Source organism: Lynx canadensis, chromosome F2 (genome assembly GCF_007474595.2).
Source record: "Lynx canadensis isolate LIC74 chromosome F2, mLynCan4.pri.v2, whole genome shotgun sequence".
NCBI classification, from domain to species: domain Eukaryota; kingdom Metazoa; phylum Chordata; class Mammalia; order Carnivora; family Felidae; genus Lynx; species Lynx canadensis.
In genome coordinates, this window is record NC_044320.2 from 40,467,108 (window position 1) to 40,486,863 (window position 19,756).

At 43.0% G+C, this 19,756-nt stretch overlaps 1 protein-coding gene across 3 annotated transcripts in view; it reads right to left on the bottom strand.

The window, feature by feature from the left end:
* The window catches only part of PTDSS1 (phosphatidylserine synthase 1), a 65,056-nt gene extending 45,304 nt beyond the window's left edge, over positions 1 to 19,752 (bottom strand). For all 3 annotated transcript variants that reach the window (XM_030303739.1, XM_030303738.1, XM_030303737.1), the window contains exons 1-2: positions 19,473 to 19,752; positions 8,153 to 8,244 (exon numbers count right to left, since the gene is read on the bottom strand). In XM_030303739.1, the coding sequence (XP_030159599.1) occupies positions 8,153 to 8,244; positions 19,473 to 19,651 (271 nt within the window). In that variant the 5' untranslated portion in view covers positions 19,652 to 19,752. The remainder of the gene's footprint in view (positions 1 to 8,152; positions 8,245 to 19,472) is intronic.
* Between the last annotated feature and the right edge of the window lie 4 nt (positions 19,753 to 19,756).

The window sequence follows — 19,756 nt, forward strand, 5'->3', positions numbered from 1 at the left end:
TATTTTAAGAAGTACACTAGGAGCATTACTAAGATTACCAACTTTATCATCAAGGATGTTAATATTGCTGCAAACATTATTTTGCTTTTTTAAAAATGGAGGATGAGGCTGGTGTCTTTCTATATTTTATTATAAGCCCTGACACTTATGCTCACCAGATTACTCACATTTGGCTAATCCAGTCAGGTCACCTTTAAAGCCATGCTTCTCACAGTGTTCATCTGCCCAGACATGTTAGCACTGCCTACAGCCTTCCCGCAACGTTCACTTTATCTCTATCTTCTTTCCCGACAGACTGTTTTCTCAGTGGGCATGTACAGGCAGGGTCCCCCGTGTTCCTCCGCATGGTCAAGAAGTTAGGGGCGCTCCATATCCTGGTGTGTGTATCTGTCTATACTTCATTTCTGATTTGACAAAAGCTGCCTGCAAGAGTTACTCTTCTTGATTATGTGGGAGAAACGGGGAAGGCCTGGCCAGGTCGCGAGGGAAAAAGAAGTGCTGTTTTGTTTTGGACTGTGTTCTTACGGGGTGCATTTAAACATGGCATGGTTGCTTCTCTTTTATCAGTCCCTCCATCTAGAACATGTGAATTTTCAATCAGATATTAGGAGTGAGTTTGATTTCAAAAGAAACAGAAATCAAATGTCTTTGTCATGAGAAGAGCTAGCATTTAAAAGATCCGACCTCAGAAATTAGAAAATTAGAGGGCCGCCCGGGTGGCTCAGTAGGTTGAGCGTCCGAATTCGGCTCAGGTCATGATCTCACAGTTCGTGAGTTCGGGCCCCACATCGGGCTCCGTGCTGACAGCTCAGAGCCTGGAGCCTGCTTCCGATTCTGTGTCTCCCTCTCCCTCTGCCCTTCAGACACGTGCTCTGTCTCTCTCTGCCTCTCAAAAATAAAGAAAACTAATAAAAAAATTAAAAAAAAAAGAAATTAGAAAATCAGAAATCAGAAAATCACACACACACAAAAAAAAGAAAAGAAGATCACAGTTTGACTTGCCAGCAGCCTGTTAGTCCCAGGGAAAAACTAGGTTTAAGGGACCGAACCTCAGGGAAGAATAATTCCTTTAATCAAATTCAGGAGCTGCCTCTCCAAAATCTGTACATCTGTGTCCTTGGGCCTCTTCAACCACATCTTCTCTTCATTACCACTGTTTTTCAGCTTTAATGAGGTATAACTGACAAGGAGTATTACTTGAAAAGTTTAAATTCCTCTAAGAAAAACCTAGAAAAGGTGAATAAAATTATCTTTAAGCAAATTTCAAACCTAAGCATTTTTTAAAGCAGGAGTAGTGGAGCAGGGAACAGAATGGTGGGAGGAGGGGGGGAGAAGACTAGGCTTTTGTTTTAAATTTAGGGGACGGGGAACCTTCTGGATCCCCTTCAAACCCCAAGGAGATGTGGTTAACACCATCTTAGCTCAGAGAAGTCGAATGAGGCCAAAGGACAGACAAAAGGATAAACTCGGGAAAATCAAGACATACTAGTATTTCACTCTTCTCAAAATACCTTAAAGAAGTGCTGAATGGCATTCCTCTTGCAGACAAGGAATGGGGAAGACAGGGCTGATTCTGTGAGCTTTCTTCCCAGCAGACTCATGACTTAATCCCACATTTACCTACTGAGAGGCCCCTGTGGGCCAGGAGCTGTGGGTGAGGATAAGGCTTGCGCAGTTTGGGTAGGGTGGCGGTGGGGGTGCAAGGGGGAGAAACAGTTCAAGGAAGCCCTCAGACACTGGAAAAGTACCCCTGAAGGTCACCTGTTGAAAGAAACCTCACAGCCAAACAGGTTTCTAGATTTCACTGCACTGACAGAGTGATACAGTTATAATCACGCTCTAATGATACAGGGGTGGAGTTAAAAGCTCACTGCTACCTGAGTGTCAGTTGCTATAATGAGATGAAAGCAGCATTTAAGAAACTTTTTTTTTTTTTTAAGGGAACTGAAAGAGAACAAGAGAGAAGATGGCAGGAAAGCAGCAGCATGAAGTCAATATCAGATCCTCCTTCCCTGGCCTCGCCTCAGGGTCTTTCCCTCCACATCTGTTCCCAGGCCTGAAGGAAGGAACTCGAGAACCCACCCCAGCCACTCACCCTGTTGACGCCAAGTGAAATTCTGTTTTGAGTGTCCACGCCTCTCCCAGATAACTCAGTGGTAAAGTCTAAGCCGATGGAAGTAATCCTGTTTCCCTTTTATTCCTTTGGTCACTGAAGATCTATCAGTGCCTAACTCCTTTGGACAATATGAATTCCTGTCCTGAGGTCTGCTTGGGGAAGAGGCACAGGGCTCAATTCTAGTCAAAGAGAAGTGAGGACTAGTGTGCTGGAGAGTTTCTAGAAAAGGTTTCTTTACTCTTAAAAAGATCTTCAGGTGGGGCGCCTGGGTGGCTCAGTCAGTTAAGCGTCCGACTTCAGCTCAGGTCATGATCTCACGGTCCGTGAGTTCGAGCCCCGCGTCGGGCTCTGTGCTGACAGCTCAGAGCCTGGAGCCTGCTTCAGATTCTGTGTCTCCCTCTCTCTCTGACCCTCCCCCGTTCATGCTCTGTCTCTCTCTGTCTCAAAAATAAATAAACATTAAAAAAATTAAAAAAAAAAAAAAAAGATCTACAGAAGAGGTGCCCTCCTCTTCCTTTGGATGTTGACCGTGACCATATGTTCAGCACTCAACAGCTATCTCAGGATCATTAGCACAGCAGAGAGCAGCACCAACATGACGACAGGGGAGCAGAAGAAGGCAGAGAGCCTGGGTCTTCACATGCCGCCGAGCAGCTGAATTAGTCAACCCTGGAACCACTCTATCTCACAACTTCCAGTAAACATTCTCTTTATTCTTCAAGCTATTTTGAAATGGGCTTCCTATTACTTGGTGGCCCTTGCATCCTGTTATAGAACTCTATGGAGAAAGTCAAGGGCTTTCTTTCTTATTGAGACTCTACAAAAAGAATCACGGGGCCCCCCTTCCTGAAGGAGCTGCCTGATGCTACCACACAGGTAGTACAGATGGACTCACACAAATGAGACATATGGATAGCATCAAACTCAGGCCTGCAGTCAAACATGCAGGGCAGCCTCTGCTAGGTCAAGGATAAATGCATCTGAAGTTGCCAAAACAGAGTCATTCTGGGAATGCCATCCACTGCAGGCACTGCCCCAAAACTGCCTTTCAAGGAGAAGGCTAACGTTGGGCTCTGTTTCTCCCATTCATTTTCATTACTTAATCTAACAATTCGTGCCAAGGGGGAGGAGAACGGAAAATAAGGTGACTGGACTGGAGCAAGAGGGGGCGTGTGCACTCTGCTCAGGAAGCGGTCACCCGGCATCGAGGCTCCCAGGAAGGCCTGAGGTCTAAGTGACCACATAGCCCAGACCACCCTTTCCCAATGGCCTTGTAGTTCCCCCACCATCAACACCAGCACCCCCTAAAGCCAGCCTGCACTTGTTGTTGTTCAACAACAACATTCTTCAATGTGGAAAACTTCTAGTTTCACTAATCTTTTGGGAAGTGTGGATAAGTGAATCTTTAGAAAACAAGGTAGACACGTGTTTGCTATGCACACAGGGCTTCAAGAGAATCCCTCTAAAAACATGCTACACTAGCGTCCTAATCCTTCTTACATAGAAGATTAAACTGCCATTGCCCCTTTCTGTATCCATCTAAAACCTTCTCTTTTGGCATGCTCTGCCTACATGTTCTGCAGGCACACACAGACATGGAAGGGGAAGGATAAGGCAGGAAGTGATGAGAAAAAGAAAAAGAAGGAAGGTTCCGATTGATCTGCTAACTCCGGCTGGTCACAGATGACATCTGGGCAACACAGGAACGTGGACACCACCACCAACCAACTTCTGCAGGATCCAAAGCCACTGCCTACAGACCAACTAAGACCCTAAGACCAACTAAGTACAGACCAATTAATACCATAAGACCCTTTTACCTGGGCAAAAGAAAAGCTAGACACTAACAGAGAGGAACAGAAGAAAAAGAAGACAAAACCACATAGGAAGACAGAGACAAAAACACATGCCAGTGGATCTAATAGGGAGAAATGACAAGGACAACAGAGACTAAAGGAAAACACAGGAGCCAAGGCCCTACCAGCAAGCTGACATCAAATGGCTAGGTGACCTTTCATGGATGAACACGTTTCAGCTTTCACAGCTGTAAACTGAGCAGGCTGAATGAGATGAGCCTTATGGGTCCTCCCCACAAAGTCCACAAGCCAGGGTAAGGAAAGCATAAAACAAACTTCATTTTTATCTTCCCAGAAGGAAAACAATAGCACAGTCCCACAATGAGACTGAGTAGGTGGACTCTGAAGATTAGAGGACTTCATTAGGAACAGAAGAAAAAAAGAGCAGAAATCATATAAAATGTTCCTTGCAATAGACTTAATCCCCTAGTCCTCAGGGCCTTTGGTACCTGAAGAAAAACCATCTGCTAATGAAGCCCCAAATTCAGCTCTTGCTGAAGCCTCATTGAAGGGATGGCTATAAAATCATGGTTATTGAGAGACTAATCTTTGAGAATCCTCAGACTTCTAAAATGACACTGGACTCAGAAAAAGTAAGTGTAAAAGAAAGAAAAAAAAAAAAAAAGGCAGAAAAGAAACCGTCAAAGCCATGAAGAAGTTACTGTTGAGAACTAAGCAACAATTAGCACCCAGCCAAGAAAAGCTAAAGACTTGAAGAACAGACCTGACACCTTTGATCAGTTCTCTGAGCACCTATCATGTCTTGACTGATATTTAAAAAGTAGGACAGGGAAAGACTAGATAAGAAAGAAATAAGAACAAAGGGTACACAGCAATAATGGTCATGGCACTGACTAATGACGTAGAAGTAAGCAGTGGGCCCTCATGGGACAGGAGAGGTAGAATGGCTAAGGGGAGGAATGGCAGTCACCCCACCTGAACTGTCACCTATATACCCTCCTTTGGGGCTCACCATCTCCCTGCTTTGGGCTGTGTTCTCATGTCACCTTTGCACGAAAAGGCCAGGTTTCAGAGCTCAAGGAGACCAACCACAGACTTAGGTGGTTCATGTATGTAAAGTGCTTCATGTTGCAAGTGATCACTTAGCTATCCTACAACATAGGACCCCTGAAAGAGGGGATGGGTTGCATAATGTCCAAGCTCTCCTCTAAACCAAAAATTCTGAGGTTTTATGTGTTTGAAGAGGAAGAGAAAAGAAAGTTGGCAAATAGCCAAAACGCTGTTTGACAACGGGGACTTTTCCCAGCCAATGTCATGGACATCTTATTGTCGTACTCCAATAATTGTGCATTACCAGAACTCTCAATCATCATGGAAAGGCCAAACTATGTCTGTCATATCTGCATAGGGTGTGCAGGTGTTACAGACTCTCGGCAAAATGCATTATGTTATAATCCTAACCCCTAAAGTGAAGATTTCTGTTGGACTCTTGTACTCTTGGGACTCTTGGACCCTACAGGACCAGACCATAAAGCTACTTGGCTGTGAACATTTGCTATTTTTTAAGACACAGGAAGAAGACCTCAAAGGTAATTGGGAGATTATCTGGGCTGTCACTTCCACCATAGGCCTCAGAGTGCATGGGCCACTGGGTGGGGGGGGCCAGGGGCGGGGGGAAGGGAAGCTCCACCTTGGTTTCTAAAGGCAAGATAAACACCCAGCAGACCCATGGGGGCAGGCTAGACCCCTTGCTGGGCAGAGCTATGGAAGCAGACTATTATTACCCCAGTAGGTCTGGAAGGCAGAGCACTGATCCAAAAAGGATTGATTCTTCTTCTTCTTTTTTTTTTTTTTTTAAGAAAACTCTACTCCCAACATGGGACTAGAACTCACAACACCAAGATCAAGAGTCACGCGCTCCACCAACCTGAACCAGTTAGGTGCTCCCAGGATTGATGATTCTAGAGCTTTAAAATCTCACAGAGTTTGCCTTCCTGATTTTGAACTTGCTTGGGACTTGTCACACTTCCTTCCTTCCTATTTCTCCCTTTTGGAAGAAAAGAGCTTGTCCCACTGCTATATTTTGTAAGCATGTGCTTGGTTTCACAGGTTTACAGCTGGAGGGGAATTCTGCCACAAGATGAATCTTGTGTTGTTTAAGCCATCCAGTCTAGGGCATTCTGTTATAGCAGCCTGCACTGACTGAGACAGCAGGCTTTCATATCTTGAAAGGTTTCCACTAAAAATAAAATTTAATCTAGAAGCGTGAGTGGTTGGAGAGTTAAACTCAGCTGTCAAATAACTTAGTTATCTAAAACAACTCATTCTCTTAAGAATTCAGTCATGGTTTTACTGGTTGGATTATGTTATCAGCAAAAACCACGTAGTGTTACGTAAGATTAAGCAAACATACAGAACGAAACACTATTGCCACGATCTTGAAAAGACTGAAGGCCTTGCCATGTGTGATACTGTGATTTATAAGAAATATATATTTGGTCTTTGTGTCCTTTTCTGGCACAGATCTCCTAATACCATTGGTATCTTCTAAGTGATGAGAGTAATGAATGTTTTTTGCTGTGTTAATGAGAACTCAAAAGCACCTAAAGATGGGGCTGGTTGCCAGTAGAGCCAACCATGTGATTAGAGGGTTGGAACTTTCAGTCCCACCCCCAGACCTCCAGGGAAGGGTGAGAGGCTAGAGATTGAGTTGGATCCCCAATGGCCAATGATTGGATCAATTATGCCTATGTAAATTAGGCCTCCATAAAAATCCAAAAGGATGGGGTCTGGGGAGCTTCTGGGTTGGTGAACACTTTTCTGATGCCAGAAAAGTGGCACACGGAGAGAGGGCATGGAAGTTCCTTGCCCCTTCCCCCATGTCTTATCCTATGCATCTCTTTATTTGGCTGTTGATAAATATCCTTTGTAATAAACTGGTACTGTAATCTAGCGAGTAAACTTATTTGTTGAATCCTGTGAGCCACTCTAGCAAATTAATTGAACCCAAGGAGGGGTCATGGGAACCTCTGATTTATAACCATTCGGTCAGAAGCACAGGTGACACTCTGGACTTGCAATTGGCATCTGACATGGGGACAGTCTTAAGCTTGAGCCCTTAACCTGCGGGATCTGATGCTAACTCTGGGTAGACAGTGTCAGAACTGAGTTGAACTGTAGGGCAACCAGCTGATGTCTGAAAATTGCTTACTGATGGGGGAACACCTCCCCCCGCCCCAGGCCTGCTACTATCCCCCAACACACATATTTTGGAATTGGCATTAGAACGTAATTACTATGGTACATTTCCAAGGAGCAATGAGTAACATTCACAATGAGCTTCTTATATTATACATTACATCTACTGAAGAGACAGGAGGATAGAGAAGAAACACACCCTAAAGTATGATGTTTGAGTACGGCCCATGGAGCATAATTCATAGGTAAGACTGAACAATTTCAAAATATCTAAAGTGTAAAAGAAATAGGCTACAAAAAGGAAGCATTTATAAATGGTTACAGAAAATAAGTAAGCATATTCCAGGGAGAAGGTACAAAAGAGAAATAAGAAAAAGTAAAGCAAGAGACAATTCAGAGGAAAGGGATGAATCCTGAGTATGGCAGATTTTTTTTTTTTAACAGACTTTGCCTCACTCTATAATCATGATGGGAGATAAAATTCACTATAATAATGGTCTTTTTTTTTAATCCGATGATGAAAATTCATATCCCAAATGCATGATCAGCAAAGTTTACTGTGATAAAAAGATCATCTGGAACAACACGTTATTTAAGTAATACTCATCACAGCACTGACCCTGTCATTAGCAAAAAGGACTAAATAATAATTGTGTATTTTTATGACTCAGCTGATACAGCAAAAATAGCAACAAGAACAACAGCGGACACTTATTAAGAGCTTACGATTGGTCAGTCACTACTCAGAGAATATAACATGTATTAGTTTATTTAACCCTTTCAACAGTACCTACCTGTTATTTCCAACGTACAAAAGAGAAACTCAAGCACAGTGAAAATGCTAGGGGACTTCCCCAGGACCACTTCTAGCAACTGGCAGAAGGGGCAGTTTGCCTCCAGGGCCTGTGCCCTAACCACCACAGATTAAGTTTTTACTCCACTTTCCAGTTTCACCTTTTAGGTGTCATGCATCTCAAAAACACCAAAAGGATACCACGCACAGGAGAAATACGTCACTTACCATTGGGAAAAGCTAACACACTGATGATAAGAAAGAAGAAAACAACAGAAAGGATACCCCTCCAGATGTTGTCTTCTGGGACAGAGTCATCCCTGAAAGCAGAAAAGAAAACACTGAGTATTCATTTTCAGATCTAAACAGACGACATGATTGGGATTGTTAACTTCATTTTGCTGAGCAAAGTCATTACAAATACTACTTACCATTCACTATCAATTCCTAAAATAATCCCATCTTATAATAAAGTCCAGCTCTTACAAAAAATGCCACTGGCAACCTTGCACACCAACATACGTTCTCTTCAGACAAACATTTGAGAATCACTCTTCTTTTTTTTTTTTTTTTAATGCCCAGGATGTCAAAAGGTAAATGCTTTTTGATTTCAAGAATCACTAAAGATGACCTTTATGATATAGACTGTGCAAAGATATCTTTTAGAAGTCAGAAAGAAAGCATAATATTATAAAGAAGAAGAACATAATGCAATGAGATTAGGTATCAATTCTTAAAAACAGGCAGTTGACTACCTAAGGGATGAACAAAAAGGGCGAAAATGTTGGGCAATAAGAAAACACCAGAAAATAATACTTATTAAAAGAAAAATCATTAAAAACAGAATATAAGACTTAAAGTCAGACCAGAAGCAAAAGAACTATGAAGAAAGGGAATGAGTTTCTTCCCTCTGCGCTTGGTCATTTCTAATCTATTGCTGTGTTTATCTCCTCCATAACCCTAGTAACTGAAATGATTCCACTTGTTGGTTGATATGTTGTCTGTCTTCAATATAGAAAGTAAACTCGTGAAAGCAGGGGATTATTCTCTCATTGTATCCTTAAAGGCTGGCACATGGTAAACCTTTAATAGATATTTGTGGACTGATTATTTATTAAGAAAATCTATTGTATAAAACCAAGTAAAATTCCCTTTGGGAAATCTGATGGCAGAAAAGAATTAAGGTTCTCACTGCATTTAAGAAAAAAAAAAAAAAAAGAGGGGCGCCTGGGTGGCTCAGTCGGTTAAGCGTCCGACTTCGGCTCAGGTCATGATCTCACGGTCTGTGAGTTCGAGCCCCGCGTCAGGCTCTGTGCTGACAGCCCAGAGCCTGGAGCCTGCTTCAGATTCTGTGTCTCCCTCTCCCTCTGCCCCTCCCCTGTTCACGCTCTGTCTCTCTCTGTCTCAAAAATAAATAAACGTTAAAAAAAAAATTAAAAAAAAAAAAAAGGAGAGTCTAGTAACATATTTGGGGTTCAAGAGAAACCAACAAAAGAGGGAAAACAGAAGTATAAGACAGCAAGATTTTGTGAATTGTTGATCATTATTAAGAAGCTTGAGAGAGGAAAGTCCAGGGTTTCAGTTTAAAAGGATGCAGGATGAGTAGACAGAAAATAAGAAAACAGAACAGAAGGAGATACTTAGACATAACAAGACTACGAGCAATAAATTTAAAACTGATTTTTGAAGGCTGAGTTTATCAGTGGAAGGACTGCAGTGAAAGAGCTTTCAAAAGACAAAGATTAAACATTACTGAAAAAAGAAGATAAAAACTTTATAAGAAAATCAAGTTAACATACAAAAAAAAATCGAGAGCATCGGGATACATGAGAGGTATAGAATAAAACAATAATGAATTACTATGAACTTCTGTTCAGGCACCCAATTAAGTGATTTCCAGATTCATGAGAGGACTGAACATAAGGCTCTGAGGTAAGAGATCGTACAGATTCCATTTCTTAAACCATCATCTGGCCAAACAGCACTCATGTTAATGTTGGACAAACAATGCTTAACTGTTAACTTCACAGATCTGCTTATAAAACCAAACTATACAATCAGACAGATTTTCTCTTGCAGCAAGGCGCAATCTTATTTTGAAGTACACCCTAACAATTTAACATCTGCCCAGAAGTTATGAGTATGGCCTTAAAAAATGCTAGCCCGATTATTACTAGGGTATTTGCAATGCCTTTTGGCCTAGGCAGGGAAGCCCCATATCCAATTTCCAGGAACACCAGCTTGTACTGAAGAATGAATACATACAGGGATTGGGGGGGACACAATGTTTTCATTCAGACCAACACCACACTACTGATATTGGCAACAATAACGACCATAATAACAGCTCCTGTTTATCAAGTATTTACTGTGTGCCAGGCACTGAACAGGCAGTTTCTAAACATTATTGCTAATTGTGCCCCCCCCCTGCAAAATGGAGTACTATCAACCATATTTTACAAATGACGTAACAAAGGCTCAGAAAGGTTATGTAATTTTAATTTGCCCAAGGCTACACAGATAAGAAGATACAGAGTTTGCATTTGAAACCAGGTCTTTTAGACTCTGAAGACAATGCCAAATTGCCTCCTAAAAAAATTATCTGTCATCCTAAATCAATCTGATTCATGTTAGATGTACAGGGATGGTAGAAGAGAGTTTGACAGGACATAACGTTTGTAAGTTCCAGATAAAATAAAAGCAAGGCTGAAATAAATAACTGTTGCTTGGGAAAAGGTGAATTGTAACTCATACTTTATACCAAAATATACTCTGGACATTCATAGAATAAAAAAACTAAAAACAAACAAGAATGGAAAAAAGTTCTGGAAGAAACAATGGGCAAATTAAAAAACCAAAGCCAAAACACAACCATCTCAGAGCAGGGAAGACCCTTCTAAAATATGACACAACCCAGAAATCATAAAGGAAAAAAACCGGTCAATCTGCACAGCAAAGAATCAACAAAGGAAAAATGATAAACTTCGGACTTCTATCAAGGCAAAGAGTTAACTTCCCTAATACACAAAGCACTCCTCCCCAAATCAATTAACAGAAAGAATAACAAATGGACAAAGAAAAACAAATAGAAAAATGGGCAAAGGATATGAAGAGACAGTTCAGAGTGAGAAATCCAGTGGCTCTCAGGCAAGTGAAAAGATGCTGAGTCTCACTCATGGTTAAGAGGTGGACAAACTAAAACAACCCCCAGAGACCGTTCTCTATGAACCTATGAACAAAGGTAAAAATTGAATGACTGAGTTGGAGAGGATAAACAGGAAGTCTCTCTCACATTGCCAGTAGTAGTATAGATTGAAACCACTTTAAAGTAGGGCAATTTGGCAACATATTAACTTTATAAATGCATATACCCTGTGACTCAGCAACTCCATGAATGAGAATTTATGCCACAGCTATACCTTCATTTATGCAAAAATGACATATGTACAAGGTTGTTCACTGTGGCATTATTTGCATTAGCAAAAGAATGGAAACAAGCTAAATAAGTGTCCACTGAAAGGGAACTGATAAAATCAATTATGGTCCCATCTCATAATGAAATACTGGGCAACCAAAAAAAGACTGAAGAAGCTTCCTGTAAGTTAACTACTACAGAATAAGAGACATCATGAGATAAATAAAGCAAGTTGTAGAACAGTGAGTTTAGGAAGCAAATATTCTCTGTTCAAAAAAGGGGGCACGTGTATGTGCATGTAACTTGCAACTTGTACAGACAGCTGCAGGTCTCAGAAATCTACCCAAGAAATGGCAACACTGTTTCCTCCAAGAAAAAAGGAGGGAGGGAGACTTTTCTCCACATACTCTTTGGTTAATGGATTTCAGGCAACGTGTATCCATTATTCTTTACCAAAAAAAAAGGTAATTGGGGCGCCTGGGTGGCGCAGTCGGTTAAGCGTCCGACTTCAGCCAGGTCACGATCTCGCGGTCCGTGAGTTCGAGCCCCGCGTCAGGCTCTGGGCTGATGGCTCGGAGCCTGGAGCCTGTTTCCGATTCTGTGTCTCCCTCTCTCTCTGCCCCTCCCCCGTTCATGCTCTGTCTCTCGCTGTCCCAAAAATAAATAAACGTTGAAAAAAAAAAAAAGTAATTAAAATTTTACCTAGACAAATGGCTACAGCAAACCAGAAAATCAGTCTCTATTTGAAATTACTTGCTAGTCTGAATGCCTGAAAATATACATCAACATGAAATTCATAAAAACTTAAGATCAGTAATAACTAAGGATATAAAACCAGGGTGCCCACCTGGCTCACTAGGTTAAGAGTCTGACTTGGTTTCAGCTCAGGTCATGATCTCATGGTTGGTGAGTTCAAGCCCAGCATCAGGCTCTGCGCTGACCGTACAGAGCCTGCTTGGGATTCTCTTTCTCTGCTCCTCCGGCGCGCTCGCTCGCTCTCTCTCTCTCTCTCTCTCTCTCTCTCGCTCAGTCTCTCTCAAAGTAAATAAATAAACACATAAAATGAAACTGCAATTTTGTAAATTTTGAGCAGCTATATTAGAAAGGATCAAAGGGATGGCTTAGTTGTTTCAGGAGGGAAAAAAAAAAGGCTGATTAAATCTGAAAAAAAGTAGCAGTGGGGTCTGAAAGTTGGCAGCCTTATATCTAATGAGGGGGAAAAAAGCATCGCAAAGATAGACAGCAGGGTTGTTAGATAAACTGAAAATGTACAGTACAGGAAGATCAGACTTCTGTGACCAATGATTGGAGCGTAAGCAGGTGATCTTCAGAAGGAATGTGAGCCCCATCTGAGCTCAGCCTCACAAGCAGCTTCTGGAGAGTGGAGAGGGTGTTCCCACCGCACCTAGAACAGCCCCTTACAAGAGGTGGGTGCACAGAAAGAACTGAATGCATGAATGAAGGCATTGCCCAGCACCCCCAACCCCTGCCCCGTCAACTCTCCCTGCCCTGACAACCTTGACCACAGCCCTGACTTCTTCCCAAGGTCTACTGCAGCCATCAACGACAAATGTCTCAATCTCTGGTGCTCTGAACTTTCCAAAGAACTTCCTCAGCTGGCATTTTCTTTTAACTGCTTCACAGTTTTGTGGGGAAGTATTATCTTTACTCGAAGGATGAAGAAGATAAAGCTCTTTCTTTATCTTGCCCACAGTTACACACAAATAGGAGGCAGAGTGGAAGTAGGAGCCAGGGCTTCTGGAATGCTGGCTCTAGGTCAAGATTGCTACATTTACCAAAATGATACAAACAGACAAGCTGGGGAGGGGGGACAAAGTCCTTTTCTCTCTGCCAAATTTAGGAGGTGCTCCAGAAGTGGGTGGGGGGGTAGCCCCAACCACATACAGTAAAACTACTGAATGGGCAGATTATAATAAAATTGTAATTTAAGCGCCAGCGGGCACAGGTCCCATCTCATTCCTCTGAGGTACCTCCCATGCCCAGCACAATGCTTTAGCACACGGCAGGCATTCTCAATATGGTGGGTGCCAGAATGAAAGGGATGCTATGGCTGAGTGAGCCCAGCGACTCAAGTCACGAAGGAGTGAAGCACAGCCTGAGGCCACAGAGTCCACTAACAGTGACTTTACTGTCCCAGTGCTGAAGGGCCAAATATTCAAACACCTCAACTCCTTCTGCAGAATGCTGTTTCTACCCAGAGAGGAGAGAATGTCCTAAAAGCAGGAAAGGTTTAAGACAAGCCCTGAACTTAAAAAAAGTTTGCACTCAGAAAAGTTTTGGACTCAGATTGTGTCAGTTTAATGTCTGACCATAGGCAGTGGGCGAGGAAGACTTCAGGAAAGCGAAACAAACTCCACATACTCGCAGACCATCTAGACAAGGCTTCCTCCCCGGGGCCGGGCAGACAGGAACCCTTTATCACGACTCCTAAGGCTGCTAAGTGGGTTGTCCTCCCTCCCCACATCTTCTCCTTCCCTTCCCTCTAATAGGAGTCCTTGAAATTGAGACACACAGGTAGGGTCATGTTTATAAGGTTGGTCACTGTAAGGATCCTCTCTCCCGATGGAGAACTTAGTCCTCGGTTACATGGTGGATCCAGGTTAACTAGCTTTGGTATTACCTTTAAAGACTATATTCACTTCATTTTACAGTAAGTTACAGTCCTTGTCAAGAATTATAACTTAGATAACTAAAGGAGAAGAGTGATTTTTAAGATCTTATTGGATAAATGACTTCTTGCATTTTTATTCATTTAGCATTTTCCGGGTGTGTATCTTGGGGTGATTAAGATATTTGGGCTCAAGAAACTGATGCAGTTAACAAGTATTACAACACCAATAAGAGACACACAATAATAAAAGGTATTTGGAAGTATATAAACATGTCTTCCCTGTGCTTCCTGAAACAATCAAGAAAGGTGCTCAGGAAGGAGCTCAGGACGCCATGGGCTTGTGGGCAGACAGGAGGTGCCGGGAGGCGCTCTCCCCTGGGAAAGAGCTGCCAGCCTGGCACTGGCTGTGGGGCCGGCGAGCCATCCGAGCCTGCTGTGTGCCCTGTGTGCAGGTGTTGTAGGGGAGGCAAGGCTGGAGAGGCAGGGATACTTCGTGATGGAAGGCCTGAGTCCAGCCAGCATTTCCTACAGGTGAGGGGGACGTAGTGACAGACAGTAAGCAGGGGACAGATCGGGTCTCCCCTTTGTCTTAGAAGGTCATGAAGGCAGCAGTGTGGAGGCTGAGTGGGAGGGAGATGGAGTAAAGGTCTGGGAGCATACTATCCCGAAGGATAAGAGGATTGCTGAGCCACGGCCTGGGCCTGGGAGGGAACACAGCTCTGAAAGGCGTGAAGGCCCTGTGAGACCTGGTGAAGATAAACTAGGTGTACTCCAGGTGAGCGGAGACCTGGACTACTGAATTGTTGAACTGAATTAAACAGGATGCCACGGCCAAAGGCTCAGGAAGCAGTCCTGGCTGACTGGACAATGTCTGGTTTCTGAATTCAGAGGTTAGGAGGCTGAAAACCTGCTAACTTCACTAGAGAAATCTGAGGCTACAGGGATTATATCACAAGACTAACCGTATTATACTTGGTAACAGAATTACAGCTCAAATGCTAAATACCACGTAGCAATCCCTAGGCATGGAATCTCTCTGAGGTAAGGCAGCATCAAAACCAAATGAACATCTGAAGTCACCCAGGAACCTATTTCCTACAGAAGACCCCAAAGAAATATAGGACACATCTTCCCCTCCAAGGACCTTGTAATCTTATTGGGAACGTAAAACACTAGACATAAATATAAGAAAGGATATAGAAGATGCTTACTTAAATCCATCACAAAATAAAATCCAAATAGGAAGTGGAAAAGAGAAATATTAAGATCATTGTTAAGTGAACCTCTTCAGAGGGCACCACCCAACAGTGGTTGGTGACCTCAGGGTTGGTTGAACCCCAGCACACAGCCCTGTGGACCATCACTTCATAGAACTGGTGTCAGGGAACAAGGACATCCAGGCCTTCCGTTAATGAGAGAGAAAGAACATGATGTACATAAAGGAAACAGAACTAAGACAACTGAGTCAGCAGTATCAGGAGATGTTTTCTAATGGGATTTATATGGTCTAAAAGGGAAAGAACAGGGAAGGCTGGCAGATATCCATGAGGGAAGCTGACAAAGAAGGCAGAACTATAGTTCTTCCAAATCCACCGAAGGGAAATAAGGTAAAAACCATTATTAACAAGCAAATACGAATAAATAAATCAAACGTCTGTCCACTTCCCTGCCCTCACCTGCATCCTCAGCCTCCTATCAAGGAGAAAGCTAGCACAGACGGACAGCGGAGCGCTTAGGTACAGCAAGCTGTAGGAAGGCAATCTCCTCTGCGTAAGGGACGACCAGCATGGTTGTGGGACGAGCGCTCCTGGACAGGTGGATACCACTGTTTCATTGCCAAGTGCCTCTTAAGGAGGGGGTGGGCTGCTATGAACGTGTTAGTAGACTTGGGTGTTTTCAAATCTAACGTTTGAGTTTTTGAACCTAAAGCCATTCACTATTTCCAAGTTTGCCAATCTCTGAAAGCAGAGCAAATATGAGGCACCTTAGCAATTATACTCTGAGCTCAAGGCAAAGGTTCTCCTGACCCCATTGTGGCTGAACAAACTTCCAAAATACGTGCCAAAGCATTTATCTTATAAAAATACTTATCCTAAAATGTGGCAAAATGAGGTTAGGGAGAATGATTCACTGGTACCCGACTTCATTTTTAATGAAAGTGAAAGAGACAGGAGATTTAAACGCTACAATTTAAGAGTGAGTTGACCTAGTTGCTATTTAACAAAAGAACTACTTGACAAATCCAACCCTGTCTCCGACTTCTGTGCATGGTATCTAATTCTTCACGACCCTAAATTCTTGCTGTGTCTCTACAGCATGTGACGTGACCCAGTACTGTTTCTCACCGACTGCTGCTATGACACCCTGAAAGTATTCTAGATCACTAGTCTTTGAAAAACAAACGCTAAGGCATATTTTGAAAGTTTTACTGAAAGAATTGCAGTGAACAGTCATCCAACTAAAATCCTGTTGTAAAATAAGTACAAGGTACTGGAGACAATCATTACAAAAGAGCACAGAATGAATAATTTTCATTTAAGTCATTACTTTCAATCTTTATGGAGAAAGAGCGATCACTGTAAGGTCCCACTTTAAAGGATCACAAATCATACAAAAAATGAATAAGAGATAATAAGTACCAACTACATTAATGGTGCTTATGATTTTATATAAGGTGAAACTGGTTATTAATGAGTTCTTCAATATACGACTTCTCTTTATGAAATTATTCAAAGAAATAAAATGATGAGGATTTTTGGAAAAGACCATAGCCTGAGGTTTAGATTATGCCTTTTCCATTACTTTTGACAAGCTGTCGAAAGTCATATTCTCTGCTGCAATTTATCGACTGCTTTGGCAGAATATGCTGTAAAGGGGAAGTTACAGAAGACTGCGACTTTCTGTATTAGAAAAAAGGAAGAGAGATCTATTCTTAGGGGGCCTAGAGTAACATTAAAGATAAAAGGTGGAAACAAACTGCTCATTCTTGCTTCTCATTTAGAATAAAATACCGTAACTACTTTTCTTATTTCCAAAGAAACTCCCACACTAATTACATCATTGCCAATCCACACAGGAGATGAGTTAAACCAAAGCTAATACTAAACAGGCATGTATGTTATCCAAGCAAAGCAACGTCCACTATTCCAATGCCTTCATCCCTTTTGTCAATAACAGAGCATACTTCATCCTCATTCAATGAGAAATATAATCTAGAAGGCATTAGCATACAATGAAATGATGTAATAGTAATAGATAATGTTTACTAAGCACTTACTATTTGTCATGAACTGAGCTAAACACAGATTACTTAAAAAAATGAATTAAACCCTCATGCTAGACAATCCCTATGGAGTACTATTAGATATTTTCATTTTACATACAAATAAGTAAACTATGGCTTAGCAAAACTAAGTGGTCACATTACTATTAAGTGGTAAATCAGATGACATGACGAATGAAGTATTTGAAGGGAACCATAATTAGGGACAAGAATGAGTATTCTCCAAGGCTAGAAATAAGTTCTTGGTTGGATACTATGGAAATATCTGGTCTTAACACACTGCATAGCATTAGCAGAAGACTTTATAATAATAGTAACTGTATCCCTCAATCATTAAGAGTAATCATTAAGAGTAATTATTGTTATGTATTCCTTATTGCTTTAGGTAGATTTATGCAAATAGATGAACACAAAATAGGAATGAAGAGTCAACTGGATTCTGGAGGTAAGAAACAAGTGTGATGTGGAAGAATATTATTAGTTTTATGAAAATGTGAAAAATTTCAGTGATTCTTAGTGGAGGCACCACTGGCACTTAACATGTGTGCATGTGTGTTTATCTTGTATGTGTACATGCACACACATGCATTTATATAGGGGACAATTCATTCTTTGCTGTACAGTGCTGTCCCATGCGCCATAACACATCTAGCATCCTTAATCCCCACCCACAAAACACCAGAAGTTCCAATGCTTGCGACCACTCAATATACCTCTGCACATTGTCTGCTGACTTGGACTGAGAACCATTGATTGTCAGACAAAAATACTAAGAGAAGTAATTGACATTAATTGCGCATCGTGTAGGAGATACTCTTAAGTGCATTCACACATATTCACTTAATACTCATAAACCTGTAAGAGGTAAGTACATATTTTATCCCCATTTTACAAATGTGGATCGGAGAAAGGTTAAGTAACTCAACGGAGGACACACAGACACTTCTGAAGCCAACAATCTGGCTCCAAAACTACACTTCCCTGGGTTGATCTTTTAAAACATAGCGTGATAGGCATGCCTTTCCTTTCTTTAAAGAGGTTCATTCAGAAAATACAAGTCCTTGTAAGTAGGACCACGGTGCGCATGTCATTATGAACAAGGGATAGAATGGTTCCCTTGCTTGGGGGTGAGGGGCCATATGTTCAGTTGAGGGACAGTTATATGATGTAGGTATCAAGAGTTGGGCTGGGTAGTTCCTATGCACAAGTATATATTAGAAGAGCTTTGACCGTATGGGGATGTGTGTGTGTGTTTAGGGAGAAAGGAGAGTTGTGCTATATTGAGGTTTATGTGTTTTACGTATCACTTCCACAGTATTTACTATGCACCAGACACTGCTACAATTGCTTGACGATATCTCATTTCAGCATATGTGTTAGATGATGAACCAGGCAGAGTGTGCACTGTGTGATACGCAGTGGGCTGGTGTTTGTATAGCAATGTGCACAAGAGGTGACAGGTACTGGCTGCGCTGGAAGGGGAAAGGTCAGCTTTGATAGGTGTCTACATCATTTGTGTTGTGGTATATAGATAGTCCTGTTTCAGGCTGGGGGAAGGGTCATGCTAGATGGTCTGTGTGCCACACTTACAGGAGGTGCTGCATGGGAAAGGCTGTGTAGTGCAACTCACATGTGCATTTTGTGCATGGCCCGTAGTGCTGAAAACTGGAGGCGATCCAAGGGAAGGGATCCAGGTTGTGCCCTGGGCCCGTGTATGGTACGTGGAGACGCTGTAGACCGGTGTGCTTTCAGCCATGTAGCGGTATGTGCTGAAAGTGGTGCATAGGAGATGATTCATGCGGTGTGCTGGGTAGGGACGGGGGCTGAAGAGGAAGGGGCCGTGTCGTGATGTGTGCGGGGAGGATGCTCGGTGCGATAGGAGAGATGGGGATCGCTCTAGGTGACTCGCGAGTACGCCTGATATGGCCCAAAGCGCCGTACAGGAGGAGGTGGTATAGGGTGGGGGGTGAGGGTGGGGGGTGGAGGGTAGGGCCAACGCCAGTCCAGAGGAGCTGTAGGGCAGAACTAGCTGCGTGTGCAGTGAGACACCGGGCCGGTGGAGGAACTGACGGGTGGAGGGTCTGCGAGGGTGTACGTGGAACAGCCAGCCGGATTCCTCACGCAGAGCTACACTGGCCCATGCTCCTCACCACCGCCTCCCGCCGGCCCCTTCCCTTCGCCCAAGGGCGCTCCCTCCGCGCGGTTCGGCCCGCCTCACCGGGTGAAGGCGAAGTACATGAGGCTGACGATGGTGAAGCTGAGCAGGGTGATGGTGTGAGGCCGGTAGAAGAAGTCGATGGTGATGTCCTCCACTTGCTGCTCGTTGATCATCCGGAAATGCATCTTGTAGTTCACATCATCTTTGCTCAGGGTCCGGCTCCCCACGCAGGACGCCATGGCCCGCCTCCCCGTCCTGCGGCGGCGGCGGCGGCCCCGGCCCGTGAAGGCTGGGACCCGGGAGGTGACGAGCCGCAGCGAGCGGGCAGCCGGACGGCGGGGCCG